The 20,272-nt window shown below is 51.5% G+C and overlaps 1 protein-coding gene and 1 pseudogene across 2 annotated transcripts in view; one reads left to right on the top strand and one right to left on the bottom strand.

The window, feature by feature from the left end:
- Positions 1–20,272, bottom strand: part of LOC144170858 (neural cell adhesion molecule 1-like) — an 871,116-nt gene that overhangs the window by 27,596 nt on the left and 823,248 nt on the right. For both annotated transcript variants that reach the window (XM_077700881.1, XM_077700882.1), the window contains exons 6-8: positions 19,770–19,914; positions 10,522–10,815; positions 9,114–9,401 (exon numbers count right to left, since the gene is read on the bottom strand). In XM_077700881.1, the coding sequence (XP_077557007.1) occupies positions 9,114–9,401; positions 10,522–10,815; positions 19,770–19,914 (727 nt within the window). The remainder of the gene's footprint in view (positions 1–9,113; positions 9,402–10,521; positions 10,816–19,769; positions 19,915–20,272) is intronic.
- LOC144166929 (dual specificity tyrosine-phosphorylation-regulated kinase 1A-like) lies at positions 1,554–9,052 on the top strand (annotated as a pseudogene).

The raw sequence follows: 20,272 nt of genomic DNA, 5'->3' as shown, positions 1-20,272 counted from the left end.
CCCCGTGCAGACCGCAACGTGCACATTTTAAACAACCGCTCCGAGTTCGCTGACCCCTTTTGCAATCTGCTGACCCACCCCTCAGCGAGTACTTGCAACATACCTTTGATGCCTCCGTTATCTCAACTAGGTCCCGCTCCAGCATCGCGTATCGCAGCGGTCTTTTCTATCAAGTTCCCATTCACGGTTGGGCGTGCGAGTGTCACACTATTCGGAACTCTGAGATCGTGACGAAGAGCGGCAACAGTGTGCAGAACAATGACGATGGCGGCGCAAGTGCTTCTCGCACCCGGGCATTTGCTCGCTGCAGAGCCCGAGGCATTTTGCAGCACCAGAGCGTATCATCGCCAGTGACAATGCACTCTGCCTCGACAAAACTCTGAACCACCATTAGCGGCTTCAAGGACCAAACGGGCGACAGATGGTGGGAGCAGGTAAGCTTGTGCGCGGTTTGTAACAAAGTGCACTGCGAAGACTCTGCACTGCTAGCGAATGATAAGCGATTAACTGAGAGTGTAAAACTGCATGAAATGAAGTTTCGACGGAAGAAAGAAGCGTTTATTTTGTATACGGGCATAAGCAAATGGGTGGGCGGGTGAGTCAGTCGGTCGTTCGCTGCGTGCCCGCGCCATCCGGCGTAATAGTACTTAGAGCGTGAGGGGAAAATGTGGAGAGGGTAGTTCAGAAGACTTATTTTTATTCGTACGCGTGCGAAACGCTCTTCAGGGTAAAAGCAAACCGACCGATTCCATTCTAAGCACGGCGTCGAGAATGCACTCTATCAACGAACAAAGCATGAGCAGTAGACGAAGGGGGAATTGGTAGATGCCTTGAAGGTGGTACACCGCCGGAACTGTTCTGAGGAAACCGTGCAGGAGACGACACATGAAATCTCAGAGCGCGAGTTGCCGACAGTACGCGCCTATTTTTCACATTTTGTTCGATGGAAGTACTCTACGCCTGTCTTGTGCTCAAATTACATGACTCGTATCATCCTAGCGTCCCTTTCAGTCAGCGTCGCGTCAGGGGAACGCACGTTCTCAACGTTACGGCGCTTGAAGACGCGGCTACGGGCGAAGATGACTCAGCAGCGCCTCACGGGATTAGCGCTTTTGAACATCCACCGGGATATTCGTGCGTCCCTGCGGACGATCACAGGCCTCCCACGGCACACTAGGGTCTGCGCCTTAGAGAAAGCTGCTCCTCTGCCTCCCCTGCCAGAAATTCTTGAAGAGACCCGGAAACACCATCAACTCCGGCGCACGCTCACTATCCAGGGTGCTGCTATTACTGCATGGGACTCTCAAACGCACCCAATCGGACCCATGCCATCTCCTCCCCCACCCCCTTGGGCTCGAAATACCGTGGTTTCTTCGCAACGGTCGGCTATCCCTCGAGCTAGCGTCGTTCCGCGTCTGCGCGCCCTCCGCCGATGCATGGCACAGAGGCTACCAAACGAGGTGGACATATTTACAGACGCCAGCCTACAAGACAACTCTATCGGTTTGGCTTGGCACTGCGAAGAACGCCCTGATCTTAGCGGCGCCACTACTATGGCTACCATCGCCCCGTCACCTCTTCAAGCCGATCTCCATGGTCTCCTAGGAGCCCTGGATCACATGACCTACATGGCTCGTGCACCACCACCACCCAGGGTTCGTCTCCTCACTGATTCCCACGCCGCCATCAGAGAATTCAATAGGGCTTACTCTGATCACCCTACCGTTCATCACATCCAGGCCATGGTTAACCTACTGGCCCGAAACGGAACGCAAGTCCGCGTAGCCTGGATTCCGGGGCATGTGACCCCGGGGGTCGGCAATCACGCTGCTCATAATGCAGCGCGGGAGAGCCTTCAGTCAACACCTCCCTTGATTGCTCCCGATCTTGCACCGGATCCAGGTCTCCATCCGCGCCCCCAACTGGATCATGCTAAATATTCTCGCCGAAAGCGGCTCGCTGAGAAGACTCCGCAGGGCTACCTGCATGGTGTCCCCACCCTACCCCGTTCCGCAGAAATCTTTGTTAATAAGACAATCGCTAATGCGGCCCTCACACCCTCCACACTTCGGAAATGGTTCCATTTGGACTCTTCAGGCTCTCCGTACTGTCCTCACTGCCAGCAGAATGTTTTTTCAGACCTCAAGCACCTCACTGGGCACTGTGCAGCTTTCGCATCTTCTCGCGATTCTTTGCTCAGTGCTCTGCCCCCCAACTCGTCCCCTGATGATCCCCCGTACGAAGACCCCAATTTTCTGCATGCTCTAGGTGTGTTTTCTATTAAGAGTGGCCTGGCAAGGGTAGTGTGAGATGGGGTCTACAATCCCCCTCACAAAGAAATCACTGATCATCGATCTCCAACAAGTCATCTCTAACGATTAAGTGATCCCCTCCCCCTCCTCCCTTCTTCCCCTTCCCCAACTACGGCCATGTGGCCTCCCCCATCTTAATAAATGCCATTCATTCATTAATTCATGTTAACACGTCCCGCGTCATAGAACGCTTTGCAAGCGCAAGGAGCCGAAGGACGGAATTTCTTTTGTGAAGCTCACATGGCAGCTTTAAAGTATATAGGGGCCGTGATATGCAACAGCAACGTCGGCGAGAGGCCACGAAACAAGCGGAATGGCCAGGTTATACTTTATGTTTCCACTTTTCCGTGCGTTGAAGCTGAAACAAATTTAATTTTCATAAAACCATTGCTACATATGTCTGCAACATAATTCAAGCCTTCAGTGCTATACAGCTCTGCCACTAAGTTTCTTCAGAAAAAGACATGTCCTGCATAAACGCACATATACGTGCATGCATATATTTCTTGTATAAAAACGTTGACCGTAAGCTGCCTTGCAAAAGGAAAGAGGAATCTAAATGAAAGAAAAACCTACCGAAATTTTGCACTTTTGTTTGCGCTGGCATCGTTTATATAGCTCTAATCGCATGCTCTCGATACCGTTCTGTAACGATTATAAATAATTATTGCTCAAAGAAACTGTTCCAGTGGTGTGCAATCATTTATGTCCAAGTGTTTAATTTCCTCTCCGCATATATAAACAGTGGTTGATAAATAGAAGCCATAAGTTTTCTTACGTTCATATAAAATTTAGGCCTTTGACCAGTTGTTTAGGTCGGACTATATTATATGAGTTATTGAAGTGTTCATAATTCATCTGTGAACAGTATATGGAAATATTGCTGAAATAAAATGATATACGTTTGTGGACAACACTGTTTTTTTTTTTTGGTATCGAAATTCATCCCCCCCCCCTCCCAAAACCAATATTTGCGACCGCTACTGCACGTGTGTGCGTTGAACCGGAACGGTAGTTTACACATTTTCACAAGGTTAAGAAATAGAAGGCGTACGAACATGCGTTGAAGCAGGAGCGGCTACTGTGAGAAGGATGAAGTAAAGTACGGGAAGAAAACTAGATATCCGCGCTTCTAGATGAATCAAAACAGAAAAATTAGAGATCTTTCTTTCGGCGGAAGGAGGTGCAATGCGCTCCTGCACAATCTATAAAATCCCCCCCCCCCCGTATACACACACACACACACACACACACGGATAGCATGTCGAGATCTAAATTTAGAAGTTTCCTGGGACATGAGCTATTTGCCCCGTCCTGGAACGAATCAGTGCAGAAATGTACGTGTAAACGTACAGAGAGCGAACAAAAAAGTACACGGATATACAAGACTCAGATGTGAAACTTTCTGAGTGCACGGTTTGGTGCCGCCTGCTAATAGTCATGCAGCAAGGTCGATGATGCACTAAAAGCGGTCCGCTGTTACGGGTCAGAGTACGCGGCTTCTCCGCCCCGAGTCCTCTTCCCCACGCACGTTCACATCATTTCCGCCGTTCGATATTTCATCTCTATCTTAGGCACGCGGACGGGCTCAGTGGAAGCCTCTTACGCCAGTTGGCGCATAGCGGAAGTTCTCTTCTTTTCCTTGCGGGAGTTGTTTTCGCTGTTCGCCGGTGGCCGCCCGTAAATCAAATCACCGGCCGGCGCGAGACGGATGAGCACCGTGCGTGGCCGGCGGCGGGCAGCCAATCATCGCGCGGCCGAAAGGACGGCCGTCAAACCGGTCTCGGCCGTCGGCTGCACTTTGCGTTGAGGACGCGGTTAACGAGACGGCCGCAATTAGCGCTAGCTGAGCGCGGCCAGGCACCGCCGCATGGGCTGCCGAGAGGCGTCCATCATTCGCGCATTGCCTGCGGTGGCAGGTCTCCCCTTGCGTCCCGCGCCAGCGAATATGCGCCCATCGAATGCACGAGTCGTCTGCCAGAGAAGTTCACGCTCCCGTGCGGCTGTGCATTCGTACGGAGGCGAACAGGAGATATGAGCGAGTGAATATTTATAAGCACCCACGCCGCTTCTCTGAGCCCAGAAGCAGCTCTGCTGCACCAACCCTGGCGAGGGCCGTGACGCTGGCCGAGCAGACTGACTCTGTCTGCACCTGTGGCGCTGCAACCGCTTCCCCGGCGACGACGAACGAGCGCGTGCAGTCATGGCGGGCCGGCGGGGCGCGCTGCTTGATGCGCGGCTGAGATGGCTGCATCAATAAGGATCGTCTTCAGTGCTTTATTCCTGAGTTCTGCGCGCACGCGATCACGACGTGCTGTAGGAATGCACGGACGAAAAGAATGGGGGATATGACCCGGCGGTGTTCTGCGCGCAGAAAAAAAGACTAAGAAATGCAGTTTGAACATCTAGTCATTGCTATTGTCTCTCGAGAAGGTGTTTGAGGTGTTAAGGATGCGCATGCAGTCACGAACACGCACATCTATATATATATATATATATATATATATATATATATATATATATATATATATATATATATATATATATATATATATATATATATATATATATATATATATATATATATATATATATATATATATATATATATATATATATATATATATATATATATATATATATATATATATATATATATATGTATATATATATATATATATATATAGAAAGGGAGTCCTCTCCCTGAAACGTCATAAACTTTTATGTTTATTTTTAATGTCCTTCTCGTGTCTCTCTCTCTCTCTCTCTCTCTCTCTCTCTCTCTCTCTCTCTCTCCATATATATATATATATATATAGAGAGAGAGAGAGAATGGCGCTCGCCCGTCCTGCCGGTAGGCGGAATCGTGCATGCTTTGAGCCACAGTGCGGAGATCATACCTACACTTTTAACGAGCCGTCCTATCTGTTTGTAGCGTTGGTGTCACTGAAACATAGAGGATTAGTTAAAGGAGCCATGAAGAGAAAATACAACTTCATTTAATTGGAAAGAACTAGCATTCAGTATCTCACTCAGCTCCCTTACAGCCACAAAAGATGTTTTTTTAACGAAAAAAAAGCAAGAAGTATTTAAAAACTTTCAAATTTTGCGCCACAGTGACGTGTTATGAGCAAGAATGACGTCATACGGGCCAACAATAGAACATTATTTTCAGTGCCTTAACTGCACGTTAGCATTCAAGTGATGCGGTCAAATGGAACTAGAGGCCCCATTACAGACGTCCAGTCATGTGTCGTCGCGGCAGGTGAGTTAGGCGGCCGCCCATCGCACAAAATAGGTTCCGTGACGTCATAGAAAAGTTGCGGGAAATTGGCTAGGGGGTCGCGACTGCTTCACACGTTTTCTTTAATATATCCGTTATTTGTTCGAAGATTGCGATGATATTGCTATCATTGTTATCGGGACTAAGCAGTCTTTCCAACAAACCCAACTTGTATTTTGTCTTCATGGCTCCTTTAAGCTCCTTTTCCCTGGTTCATGGTCGGGGACGACCCTGTCGGCTGCCCGGACAGGGCAGAAGAATAGAGCTAAGAATGATGAATGGCGCTCGCCCGTCCTGCCGGTAGGCGGAATCGTGCATGCTTTGAGCCACAGTGCGGAGATCGTACCTACACTTTTAACGAGCCGTCCTATCTGTTTGTAGCGTTGGTGTCACTGAAACACGTGTGCGGCTGCGACCGCTTCCTGTCAACTCTTCCTGTCAACTCTTCCCCTATTCTGCAGTCTTTGTGCCATAGGGAGCTTAAGAGGGTTCAACGCTGGTCGACCACTCTCGACATGTCGTAGACACTCGAGTCACGGCCCGGGGATTAAAATGAAGGTCCCGTTCACCCCGAGTAGTCCGCGTGGCGGTGGCAACCACCCCCAAGCGCACGAAACAAAAATACCTTACATAAATACCCAGAAAGTGGAGGGGAAAAATAGCCCCGCCGGTAACGTAGTGGTTATAGCACCAGACCGGTGTTCTGGAGGTCGTGGGTTCGGATCCCACCTGGAGGGCATTTTTAGATGCGACGCTCAGAGCATCTCTTGTCGGCGGCCCTGTCCCTCCTGCGTGCGTCCGTTGTTGTCCGCAGCCACTCTCCCGCTCTCCTCTCCGATACCGAACACTCTCTCGCGAGGGGCATTTGATTGGATTCGATTCGATTGGTTTGGTTTGGCTTGGCTTGGCTTGGGTTGGCTTGACTTGGATTGGATTGGATTTGGATTGGATTAAATTGGATTGTGTTGGATTGTATTGCGTCATAGCTGCGGCATACGCACTGGCGCCGGCGCGTGCCCAGGTGAGAGCGTGTGCGGCCCAGCGCGCTCTCACTCCGTCGGTGGGCGGCGCTGCGCGCGGTGCTGCGCATGTGCAGTACTCTCTCTCTCCGCGGTCTCCTCTCCTTCGGGCGCGCTGAGCATATAACCGGTGTGCCGCTCTCCGGCGGCCCTTCGGTCGACGGTTGCACTCCGCGTGCGCTTGAACCCCCCTCAGCGCCGCATCACACCAGGGTTCCCGCGAGGAGAGGTGGACGTAATTTTTTTCTACACTTTCTTTCTTTCCAAAATCTTTATCTGTTTCAATTACCTACCACATCCTCCCCTTTGTTTCCAAGGTTTTCTTGACTGCCAACCCTTATTTCTGCCTTATTTTCCTTATTTTCAACGAGCCCCTCACTTGCTATTCTGATTCGCTATATATATATAAATAAATAAATAAATAAATAAATAAAATATATATATATATATATATATATATATATATATATATATATATATATATATATATATATATATATATATATATATGCAGGGAGCAATAAATCTTGGAAGATCGTAGAGAACTCAAGAAAAGCAAACTTCCAACAAGGTAGAAACCACGACTGTTGCCAACATTTCAGCAAAGATACTTGCCCTTGCGAAGGCAAGTCTCTTCAATGAAACGTTGGTTCAGGGGGCGGTTGTGGCCGCTGGCTTGTGCCGGGTGGCGACATCGGCAGCTCTGGTGACCAAGGAGGTCTGTACCTCTCGGTCTGAGCTCCCTAGCGCCTCCTGCCACTGCTCAACACAGGAAATTAGGGGTAAAGGATCTTTCGGGCACACCCAGCAGATGTGGGGAAGGGTGGTGAGGGCGCCATGTGCAAGGGATTCTGGGGAAGGGTATAATGAAGGGTGGATTTGGTGGAGTATAGCGGGATTAGGGAAAGTGTTCGTCTGAAGGAGACGCCACTGTGTTCTTCGTAATTATAAAGGTTGACGTGAGCCCGGGGGGTACCTACGGCGGTCTATGCGGTAATCGACGTCGGCGAAGGCTTCGTGAGCTTTTCTACGAAAGAGAACACACCACAACTTACCGGCAGTGGTTCGTAATTTTTAAAATCATCAAGAACAAAAAGCCCTTCCTCAAGCAGGCCCAGATCAACGTCAAGCTGCTCGAGATGATGAACGGCCGCGAGAGCGATTGCACCTGCCGCCAAGTGGACAAGGAAAAGATAGTGATGTTAAAAGGACATTTCATGTGGCGGAACCACGTGTGCCTGGCCTTCAAGCTGCTGTCGTACAACCTGTACGGCCTGCTGTGCGACATCAACTTCAACGGGGTATGGCTGAACCTGACGCGCAGCAATGAAAATCAGCGCGGAAAAAAACACAGCACAAAAAAGGAACGAGAAATAGACAGGACAGCTCGTTCCTTTTTTGTGCTGTGTTTTTTCCGTGCTGATTTTCAATGATGAACGTTCACCAACTCGCCCAAATCACAGTCCTCTTGAACTATATTTCTGACGCGCAAGTTTGCGGAGATGTCCACGGCACTGGTGTAACTGTCGCACCCCGAGCTGAGCATCATCCACTGCGACCTGAAGCTCGAGAACATCCGGCTGTGGAACCTCAAACGGAGTGCCATCAAGGTGGTGTACTTCGGCAGATCGTGCCAGCTGGGGCAGCACATGTAGCAGTACACCCAGAGGTCCTTCTGGGCAAACCCTACGACACGGCCATCGACAGGTGGACCCTGGGCTGCATGCTCGTCGAGATGCACACGTGCGAGCGGCGCCAACAAGGTGGACCGGACGAACAAAATTGTGGAAGTGCTCGGGCTGCCCCCAGAGTCCCTGCTGGACAAGGCCCGGAAGGCACTCACGTATTTCACAAAGCTTCCCGACGGCAGCTATGTGCGCACGAAGACCAAGGACGGCAGAATGTGCCGAGGTGCGAGTACACGGCGCCTGCACGAGGTGCTGGGCGTGGAGACGGAGCGCCCCGGGTGTCGGTGGCTGGCCGAGCGGGGACCCTTGGTGGCCGACTACCTTAAGTTCCGCTACCTGGTGCTGCGCATACTCGACTACTACCCGAAGGGGCTCATTACGGCGCACCATGAGCTCGAGCACTCGTTCTTCCGTCGCACAGCTGACGAAGGCGCAGACACGCATGAAGCTAGGCGCGCATCTCATTGTGTGATGAAGTATGGGTTCCTCCCTTCTGGCCACAGCTGTGCAGCGAAGCGTTCTATACCTCACCGATGGCGACCGTCCCGTCATCGAAACGCTCTGCAGGAAAGACAACTTTGCGCAATTGGTTTCACAAAATGATGACTATGACGAGACATGAAGCGGCTCAAGAAAAGCGCGCTTCTCGTGGCCGAAATCGAGCCTGAGTTCCTCGCGTTATGAAGCAGCCTACGTCTATCCGATTGCGCCACTCCAACGCGGTGGGAGAAGTTTGTACTTGGGACTTGACTCAGGGAGGCAGCTTCGCGTGTTAACAATCGTTGATGGAAGGGGCTCAGCAGGCACTGACCAATGGGCACGACGTGGAAGCGGCAGGGCTCCTTCTGGCGGCCGATCCTGTTGGCCGCCCAGCAGAGCAGCGTGCCGTAGTCGGCCTTGTCCCTGGGCACGTACGAGGCCACGCTGCGTCCGCCGTCCGACACGAACGTCTGCAGCTCGTGGCTGCGCACGCTGCCGTTGAAGGCCCAGTGGAAGCTGACGGCCGACGGGTGCGCATCCACCTCGCACGCCACCTGCAGCATCTCGTGCGCCGCCGCCGGGTACACGCGACGCTGCTGCGACGAGCACACGGGGCTGTCTGCGCTCGGGGTGTGGGGAGAGGGCAGAGACTGGTTGTTGCGCAAGCACTCCTCATGCGCGCCCTCCCGCTGCAGTTCCACAGTAATCCGCGCACGTTCCACCTTTAATAGCTATAATAGCGTGAATGGAGGTAAGTGGTCGGACGGAATTAGGAAAAACACACAAATTTGGCTGTAAAGAACTCGCTCTCTATACTAACGACGTAAGAATGTTACGCACTAAAAGACAGTTATCTGAATTTCTGTATTTATCTTCCTTTAACATGTAACGTTGCAAATTCAATCTGTCCGTTATTTTCAACACCATGCCCGATTACCCATGTACATCTATACTAGCAATGAAAAGTTTAAGTATATAGGTAGGATTGTTCGTAAAGAGTTTGTATTTTGAGGTTGTATTTCACTTTCCCCTGTCTCCAAGTTTTATGATTATTTTCTTGTTTTGTCTGCTACCCTATACTTTTTCCCCAATATCCTCCATAAAATGGTGTTTTGTTTTACAGTAAACTCATTTGATTTCAATGTTTACCCAACTGCATGCCACTGAGTGCTCTTTCCATTTCTGCGCAGTAGGTAATTTTTTTTTTTCGGATATTCGCAGGTGCCAACAGTTTCTCCCCCTGCGATTGAATAAGGGGGGATATTTCTTAGAGTTTCTGCGTTGATATGTTGGCGGTAGACCGGAATCCCTCAAAATTCTGCTGACTCGCAAAACGGCCCCGTCTGCTGGTTGCTGTTCCCTTCTGGGTGGCGAAGCCAGCGCAGCGCGCGGTTCACGTACTCTTCAGTTTCCGCGTGGCTCTGCGCCTGCCAAGGCAATTCCAGCAGCGCGGTCCTTTTCTGGTGTTCTCATAATGTAACGCAGCTGCTATAAAACACTTCGCAATCGCGTGCGATTACGCAACGGCTCCCGACGCCGGCCGTTTGATGCTTCGTGTACCTGCCTTGTCGGGGCCTCGGCAGCGCCGTTTAGTCTCGCTGAAAGACGATAGTTCGGGCATAAAATAACTAGAACGGAGAGTGAAGGCGAGCTCTTGACGGGAAGACGTGAAGCATGCGCTGAACGTTTCTAGGCTACCCAAAACGAGCCCGGCGTAAAAGCGGGGTCGCGACACTCACACTGGACCCTGAGCTGGAGCTCGTTGCTGACCGACTCTCCGACGGCGTTGATGGCCACGCAGGTGTACCGGCCGGCGTTCAGGCGCTGTATGGCCTGGAAGACGAGCGACTGGTTGCTTGTGATGACCTTGGCCGCGGGGTCCGAGTGGACGTCTTGGCTGCCCTCGAAGCGCCACAGCACCTCGCTCACGCGGGGGTTGGCGTCGATGCTGCACTCGAGGTACACGTCCTGGCCCTCGAAGATCTCCTCCAGCCGCAACCGCTTGCCCAGCTGCAGGCTCACCAGGGGCTTGTCTGCAACAACGAGACGAGACCGTCGGCACCTCGAACAGAGCCTGGCGGAAAGGGGGAGCCGTAACAAGAAACCACTTCTTCCTGCGCCCCCCAGCTGAGGCAATCAATGCACTCTGGCGCCCCGTGAAGTGCTAGAATGTTCTGTCTTTGCCACCATACATGAAGTAATAGTGGAGAGCGGGGCATTCAGCGCAATGTATTCGACGCTGTATGTCATCAGTTCATTGAAATAAACGAGATCATAAAACGATAGTTCACTTTAGTAAGCGTGACTGCGCAAGTTCGGCTCTCCACAATACTGCCCTCAATGCTCCGCCAGCGTCATTCTGGAAAATTGCTATGCGTTTCGCAAAAATGCTACGGGCTGTGGTCGTACCGCAGCATTTAACAAAGCAAAAAGCGAAGCGTGCTGCAAGCCACACTCCGTATTTTTGATCCGCTCGGATTGGAAGCCCCATTCACCACCGCAGCAAACACTTCGTTCCATAAATTCTCGATATAAGGAATAGGATGCGAGCATACTCTGCCTAGTGGTATCTCGGACGGCTTTAAGAAGCAGTGCAAGCAGGTAACCGACGTTAAGGCATTTCCTATTCCCCGACACCATCTTACTTAAATCAGACGGGAAATCAGATGGTGCGAGTACGCAGGCCTTACTCTCTCGCAAGAGAACACTGCTTTATTTCCCGCTGCCAACGCTTGGGGCCGCCGCCTCCTTGCAGTGTCTCCCATTTCCCTGCAATTGAATGGGAACGGCATAGCCACGGTTGACCGTCTTCGGGTCCTAGGACTAGAAATATCGGCATCAGGGTCAGCAGCTCAGTGGCTCCGACCTGCTCGACAGCAAGCCTGACAGATGCTCCACCTCGTTCGCCGCATCTCTCAGAAGTCTGGCGGGGCCTGCTGGACGATTTCCCATCTCCTAGTGCACGCCGTGCTACAGCCACGACTTGTGTATCAGGCACAGTTCCAGCACATGACGCAAGTGGACTGGGCTCGGCTTGAGGCCATCAACAGGGCCGCCATGCGCACCTTTACTGGCCTCCCTCGCATAACACCAATTCCACTGCTACAAGCCGAAGCCCAGTTAAACACGCTAGATGAGATTATTTATCAGCGTCGTTCCGCTCGCCTGCTAAAGCGTGGATATCTACCGGACGCCGCAGCTCTCGCTGAATATATGGCCCAGGTTCCTGATGCGATGCCAGCCTTTTCTGCGGGTAGACCGCCCTGGCTCTACCAACGGGGGACGGACAACAAGCCTTTGGCAAGGCTACATGTCCGAACCTCTGGCCTTCATCAACCTCCGGATGCAGCCCTCCTTCGTGTCAGTCACTGGGAGCCTGCGACGCGGCCACGAGTCATGCAGGCTTTCGTGGACGCCGGGGCACACGACTCCCCCGTAACCACAGCCTTAGCTTGTCCCTCTCACCCAACCATAAACCAGTGCTGCGCCTACGAGACCCTCCGCCCTCTACCAAGCTTGTTGGCGGAACTTACTGCTATTCGGGATGGTTCCAAGCGCTTGCATCAACAGTAACTACCGGCGTGAAACTGGGAATTTACACAGACCAAACGACAGCGATACGCGATCTAAGCAGCGTTGTGCGTAGCACCAGCATGTCGGCACGTTTTCACGCGATCCTGGACACATACCCATGTCTTGCGAGTGTTTTAAGTGCGAATGCACTTCTTAAGCGACCCTGAATCACGCGTCCACCGCCGTCCGTCCGTCCGCACCACATACCCACTTAGGGCGATTGGCCAAGAAGAGTTCCTAATTTCTTTAGCAGATACCCACTTAGGGCGATTGGCCAAGAAGAATTCTTTCGCATCACCCGTGCATTCCAACGGTGCAATGACGTAGTACGCCACGTGACGTCGCGCGCCGGGCGATAGCCGACGAGTTTCGCAGGCTCGAGAACCACCGCCTCGTCACCGTCACGCAGCGGTACCTCTCCGCTCTCAAGGACCAGGAGCTCCGCAGGGTGTGCGAGGGCGGCCGCAGGGAGTTCACGCTCGCGCTCCTAAACGTCCGCTCTCTCTCGGCGCATGCCCTGGACGTCGCCAAGGACCCCGTGCTGGCCAGAGTGGATCTCCTCTGCTTCACCGAGACTTGGAACAACTCCGGCTCGGACGTCACCCTGTGCGGGTACGACTTCGCGGCCAGGGCCTTCGCCGAGAGGAGAGCCGGCGGAGTGGACGTCTTCCTCAAGCGCTACCTCCCCTTCAGCGAAGAGCTCAGGCGACAACAGGACCGGTCCCCGCTCCTAGTCCTCCAGCGCGCCACCGCGCCCGCCGCCCCGCCCCAAGCCTGCCCCCAGGCCACCGACGCCATCGACGACTGCTGCTTCGCCTGGAGCGGAAGTCGGGGCGAGTACTGCGGCGTCTACCTCGTCGGTCACGTCTACGCGAACCTCGTGTCGCACGCCGTGTCCACCTCGCCGGTCAGGGACGAGTCACCGTACAGTGCCGTCTACACCGACGCGTACTCGGGCGACGGAATCGTGGTCGTCACCCTCTACCTCGCGCCAAACATCTCGCGCGACGACGTCGTCGAATACGTGGACGCGGCGATGGAGAGTGTGGCCAGGCGCGTAAAGCCCTCGGACCCGGTCGTGGTTGTTGGGGACTTTAACGTGGACGTGCGAAAGGGCGGCGAGTGGTTGATGGAATACATGCTCGCCAACCACTCCATGACGTGCCTACTGCTAGAGGCTCCCACCACCATCAACGGCAGCTACATCGACCTGGCCTTTGCGAGGAACTGTCTGATACGCGCGGTCTTGCAACAACTCTTGACCGTACATTTCAGTGACCACAAGGCGGTCATAATGACCGTCAACTACAACGACAACACCAACAAGTGCTGAATAAAGAATACTGTCGTTTCACTTTACTTGCGTGTGTGTGTGATCTCCTCGAACATACACTTTAATTCACCAAGATTTCCAGAGAACGACTAACGGGGTGTGTGAATCCCCACTTGATCACGCGGGGGTGTTAAATGCAACTAACGGGCGAATGCCAACACAGTTCAACATAACTCCCCCTCATAGCATCAACCGTGCATTCGCACTTCCCCATGCTCCCCTTCGGGGAAATGCGGGTCTTTTTGTGGGTTCACCGGGACATGCTTCCTGCCCACATAGCGGCGGATCGCGCCTGTCACCGTATAGACCTTGCACGTCCGCTACCGCTTCTTCCGGTGTCCACCCTAGAAGAACTGCTGGTGGAAAAGGAGAACCTCCACCGCGCCACGCGTGCTTTACTTCCACCCCGTGGAACTGACCTCCTCAGTGGGCTCGCTCGCTGGGAGGAGGTGCTGCTGCGGAGGCTTCGAGTTGGGGTGGTTTTATCCCCAGCAGTGACCCATGCTTCGCCTGCTGGCTACCACGCACCGTTTGCGGACACCTGTCCCTTTTGTACGGTCCCTGCGTCCGAAGCCGACACGAGCCACCTTCTATGAACCTGCCTTGCCTTTCAAACCTCTCGCCTGCAACACCTCCTGGGCACAGGGCTCCATCCTGGGAAACCCCCTGATCTACAGCGGTGGATAAGGGGCTCTCAGTACTGGTCTCTGCTGACGTTTCTGCATAAACAAATGTGATGTTGTATATATAACTGTTATGGCCATAAGGCAAACTCTCGCAAAAAAAAAGACGGAAAATCACATAACCCTCCGCGTGCTCACCGACGCGAGTCCGTAGGACAGTGGCACGTACGTAGCAGCGACGTATCTGAGAGCCGAAGACATCTCGGGCAACGTTCATGTCGAGCCCGTGTTGCTCCAATCAAGCGTGTCTCGTTAGCATATCTCAATTGAACTCGCAGGTCGGAGCATGGCTCGCTAGACTGCTGTTGGAAACATTACTTTAGTGCTGCCGCTTATTTATGATGGATAGGTTCCCAAATTTATTTGGATTGGTGCGATTACACAAACTAAAAGGAGTTTCTTGATGGCACATTGAAATTCAAGGTCTAACGTATCCGGCCCACTGGGGACACTGCTCGGAAAAAATCAAACTAGGCTGACCTCGTGTCTGCGCTCAGCATGGCCTTTGGTGGCATGGACCAGAGTGGCTAGTTGTTTCTCAAGAAGCATAGCCAAAAGAAACTGTCGTTTCTGAAGAACGAAGGGAAAAAAATCCCTGGCCATCTCCACTAACGTAAAACCTGGGGAGCGGCGAAGCATGCAGTGAATAAGTGTATTCAAACATTGTAAGTCCCTCTCTTGCCACATGGCGCGCTCTGATTTGGCGACAAACAAGCGCAGGTGGGAGGAGCTATCACGCGCTTGCTGGGGCGGTGGCGCCCTCTCTTGCTTTGAACAGGATTTGCGCAATTAAATGAGACACTGGTCGCAAGTTGGCTTCGTGTCACACGCTTCAGCGTGTTAATTATGCTTTACAGGAGAAAACCTGGCGTTTGAAACAAATTTCAAAACGAAATTTGAGAAATTTCTGTTAATAATGCAATTAAATCCTTACTATTCCTGTATTAGTTAAATCATGTTAGTTTATTTTGCACCGGTTTTATTCATTACACACTTGTTTTTTGACCATCGCTCGACAACTTCATTTACCGTCACAACGGGAGACGACGACGACAGGAGACGCCAACAGCTCGAGCCCCTAAGATGCTTCACCCCTAATAACAGACGTGCAGCGATAAATCGAGATTGGGCAGCTATCTTGGTGCGTCAGAGCACAAAGCAGCACCAGACTCTTTGTGTCCCAAAATAAGCGCAGCCGCTGGAAGCGAGTAGTAATTATTACGGGCTGGATTAAAAGTGTCGACCACAACTGCCGCGCCAGGCAAGCCGTCAGACAGAAGGGGCTGTAACCATAAATGAAATGAAAGAAAGAAAAGAAATGCAGTATTCAAGGCTGCTCAAAGGGCAGCGTTTGGCCACGACCTCGTTGCATGGTCGTTTGGAAAGCCCGTGGATCTTTTCATCTCATTGCTGACAGCGCTCATTGGCTACATCTACGCAGTAGAGTCACTGCCCTCTCGTTCGTGTAAATCCACGAGAGGCTCTAAGGGGTTAGAGGAAGACAATATTTAAAGAAAGAAGCACTCCTACGTTGCAGAGTGTGTGCACGTTTCAATCCGCAACCTGCTGCAGCTCCGGTCACACCATTACCGAGTGACCTAGTCTTTCAAGTCATCAGCGTCTGCTGCGCGGGTGCAGGGTTTGTACGAGGCACCTGCTGAGCGAAAACCTACATTGCCATGTTCACGTGTGTGGTATTGCGAAGGTCCACCTGGAGCCTTCTGATCCCATAACTTTGAGCCCATTTTTGATTGGCTTTCCGAGGTTGTGTTTCACGTCGTGGGCTACGAAGTGCCATCATTAAGGCAAAAGCCTTGAGTGGTCCCCGGATACGAAAAGCCGTCGTTGCTATTGTTATAATAGTTGTCCGACGAGAAAATGTCCGCCGCTGCAAATATTAAATGAAAGGCGCTTGTTACCCAATGGGATTTGAACCTGAGTCATGACGGCAGCGGGGTTCCGTTCCTTGTGTGGGTATACAAGACCGCCACTTCCTGTACGCATCCAGCGTTTTTCTCGAACCCTACTTCTAGTGTTCTCAGCAACTGCTAAGAGAGCCCAGCTGTTGGGTTTTAGTAGCGTCGGTGTAGAATCGTGGGTTAAGGTGCGAACGACCTGGAGTCCAGTCCCAGCAGTGCGCAATTTTTTTAAGTAACCGGGACCTTTTTACTGTAAGATGTTCGGTTGGCTTATTTCCGCGCATTACTTGCGAAAACAAGGGTTGTTTGGTACCTTTGAGGTTCGTTTAGGAGCTGGGCGCGGCATATCAGCACGTGCATTTTTTACCATTCTGCATTGCACCGGAAGTATCTGGCTCGTGCATATCAATAAATATTAATTATGTCACGTCCCAGCATCAGCCCAACGCGCTATTCCAGAACGTTGCCAGTGGTGGAACAAACGCTGTCGTTGTTGCTTTTTTCCCCGCATACCCGCGTGGGTGATTGGCAAGCAATTGGGAGCTTTGAGGGGCTAATGTATCCACTTCACAAAATTCGCAAAACTATGATCTGGAAACGGAAAAGTTCTAGAACACGGCGTTGAGCGTGAGAACTGAACGCGGTCGCCCTTGAGGAGCACAGATGCGCACCAACCGCGAAAACGCTGATTTTAGGGAAGCTGTGGCGTGTGCCAGAGTGCTTTCTGGCGTAATTTATGTCATAAGATGAAGAGAGAGACGCAAATAATGTAATGGGGGAAAGAACCCGGTCAAAGTAATTCCCGCCAAGACACAAAGAAACGAACGCGAGAAAAAAGAGAGACAATGCAGCAGTAAAAAATGTGTTAATTCTTTTGCCAGGATTTCACGTTCCCAGCATGAAAGCAGTCAGAAGTGCCCCGTGGTGCCCCCCGTAGAGGTGAAAGGTGAGGACATTTTCAAAGTAAATTGTTGGTGTACCAACCACAATTTACTCCGACAATGTCCTCACGCTTAAATCCCTACGTAAGGTCTCTCCATCGCTGACCTGGACATGTGTAGTGGATGCCGAATCAGGTGGAATTTTAGAGCCGAGAGAGCATACTGGTGATGCGGTTGGTAGGAACCGCTCATAAGGCTGACAAAGGAAACGCCCCGGTGTGCTCCGGCCGTGGTCATTTGTCACCAGAGACACTTCACTAACAAGTGGGGACAGATATCAACAGTCGGCCGTTAAGGCAGTAATCAGTAGACTCCGCCGAGCTTTGGCACCATCTCACTCGCTAATCGGTAGCCGCAGGACTTCCTTGCCACAAAAGCTGGGGCCAGCGCGGAGCTGAAACGTCGAGCACGGGATCGACTGGTAATCACGGCGCACCTCTGGAGCCGTTGGCGCCGGGAATACCGGCTTCGCTCCGCTCACGCTGGGATGCTGCATCAGCATCCTGCCCCAAGGTGCGGATCGACGACGTTGTAGTCATCCAGGACGACGCCTCGTTCCCAGCGGTGCGGAAACTAGTCTGACTGTCACAAACATTCACCGGGCGCGGTCGTGGTGGCGTCCCTTGAAGCCTCCCCGGCCGCGCCCTAGGCCGATGGCATTGAATAAAGGTTTTCATCTCCCTCTCTCCGAAATCTAGGGAAGCACTGACTCAGTACCCGTAAGCTTGTCACGAACAATTTTACTGCGAAGCAGTGAACTTCTACAATCTAGGCAAATTTTCGCGGCTATGTCAGCGGAAAACAATCATCCTTAAGAAGGCTGCCACATACCTACCCAGGTGGAGTTTACATACCGGTAAATATTACGGTTGTGTAAGGTACTTCGAGTACAAAAGTGCCCGAGAGCATAGAAATCACTTAGTGGTGCCATCATGCTTTCGTATATAAAAAGTGAGACCGGCATAGCACCTCCTTTAGTTCATTCCACGCTACCTTAGGTAGACCACGGAAAGTAAAGACGCCAGAAGAACAGCCAGAAGAAGAACACAAAACAGTCACGGATGTCGTTGTGCAGTAATATAAAGTGAGGTTAAGTACACTTAACTTGCTTCTGGTTTCACTCGTTCTAGAGCCACGTGTGAAAATTCAAATGACATCGCATGTGTAATTGTTGTGGGTGTCGTGTGCAGCTTCGCAGTTCAAGCACCTTCACAGGGTGGGTTGGAGCCACATTGTTTGCGTGATGCATATATTTTGTTTTTAAATAAACAGGCAGTAATAAATGTTAAGAGGAGTGTAATTATACAGTACTAGGTCCTGTGGTGCTGACTGAATCGGCCCGCCCTGCAGATATGTCTTTACGATTTTAATAGAAAACAAAGAAAGCGTCACTGTCATCTGATGCGGATTAAACATCCCTGTGGCGTCATTCGTGAGTGTCAGCTCACTATTCGCTGAGAGAAACGCGCAAACAGCGCTAAGTAGCGGGACGCAGAGTAGGAGCCGCGCTCGCACACAGCGCTGTGCCAACCTGCATCAACCAGCCCACTTGCTCCAACACGAGAGAATTAGCGCGATCTTCGCCGGCAACTTTGTCACGAGACCGGCCTCCCTCGACTGCAGCGCAGTTTTTGTGTCACAGATAGTGGCGCACCTTCTTTCCGCACGCTCTGGAAGATCCTTCTGGTCTTGACTTCCCCCTTACCGAGAGAGAAATGCAGATTGCCATTCAACAGATAAAGGAAAAGTCAGCCCCAGCGTATGGGACTATCTAGCGGCAGCAGCTCCCCAATATCGCTTCTCAGGCCGAGATGTTTCACCCCCACTGGATAACCAGCGACGCAGATCAGATCAAATAAATCAGTTTTGTTTCCAGAAACACTGGAAGGTTCCCCGGCTATAGGCTACTGCAGTAGCTTGACATAGACCAGGGAACCATGACAGATAGGGGGAGGCCCCTCCCAGTCACGGTCATCCCCCCTGTTCCGAACCGGGTAAGGACCCCCGCAACCCCACGCACCTCCTTCCCATTTCCCCAACTCCGCTCATCTGTCAGATGATTGAGCAGCTGTTCAATAACAGGTTTCGTTGTCATCTCGGCTGATTTCTTCCTGCCCTTACATACTTCTGTGCTCACCTCAGTACTCCTAAATTTGTGAGTACCTGAGCGTGACTTCAGCATGCGTTCGTTCAATTTGGTTCGACGTAGCCAGCTCCGTAGTTTGTTAAAATTTTGTTGTCGTTTCGACATGCCGCGTACTGGTCTCGACTTGCAGTACATTGTTGTCCACCATATACACTTCCGTACGTAAATTTAGATACCACAATGAACTGCCAACATTGTTTCTCACGGTATAAAGATGGGGAATTTCAAATAAGCTATACAATTATATGTTGTGTGACATCACAGTCAAGGGCATTTTATTTCGTCATTTCGTTGCGCGCAGCTGAAGTGTCTGGTTGGGGGAGCCCCAGTGCGTTCGGCGTAATTACACTTTCGGTCACGCTTTTGACAGGAATGTTAGTGTCGGTACTTACAGTGCACGTCAAGGTTGTATGAGGCCTCGATAAAACTTCCGACGATGTTGGGGTTTTCGGCGACGCAACGAAGTCGTTTGCCGTTGTCTTCTCTAGTCGGGGTATAGGCAACCACCGAGAACACGCGGTTTCCGATAGGCATCACCTGCAAGATTCGATAAAACACACAGGCGGCACCATTACGGAACCGCACCGAAACGGAACACGTAAGTTTTCAAGCTTAAGCACAGAGCATGCCAATTTTTCTACATTGAAGGGGGTCATAAAATATCTTCGCCAACAGTTTAGATAAGTGCAGCGACTGCACCGACATTGCATCTGGGCAAATGGCAACAATTATTCGTTAAAACCACAAGAACGTCGATGCAAAAGGCAAAGAACACGTCAGCATGGTTTCACTTCGTTTTTTGTGTCCAGCTCAGTGCTGCAGAATGGGCAGCCTGATTCCATTCGAATTAGAAATTTCAAGGATTCCAAGGAATTAGAAATTTCCTGAATTCCAT

Source organism: Haemaphysalis longicornis, unplaced genomic scaffold, assembly GCF_048455015.1.
Source record: "Haemaphysalis longicornis isolate Haplotype H1 unplaced genomic scaffold, Haemaphysalis longicornis Haplotype H1 scaffold_2, whole genome shotgun sequence".
In the NCBI taxonomy this organism is placed as follows: domain Eukaryota; kingdom Metazoa; phylum Arthropoda; class Arachnida; order Ixodida; family Ixodidae; genus Haemaphysalis; species Haemaphysalis longicornis.
This window is presented reverse-complemented; position numbering and strand designations above follow the sequence as displayed.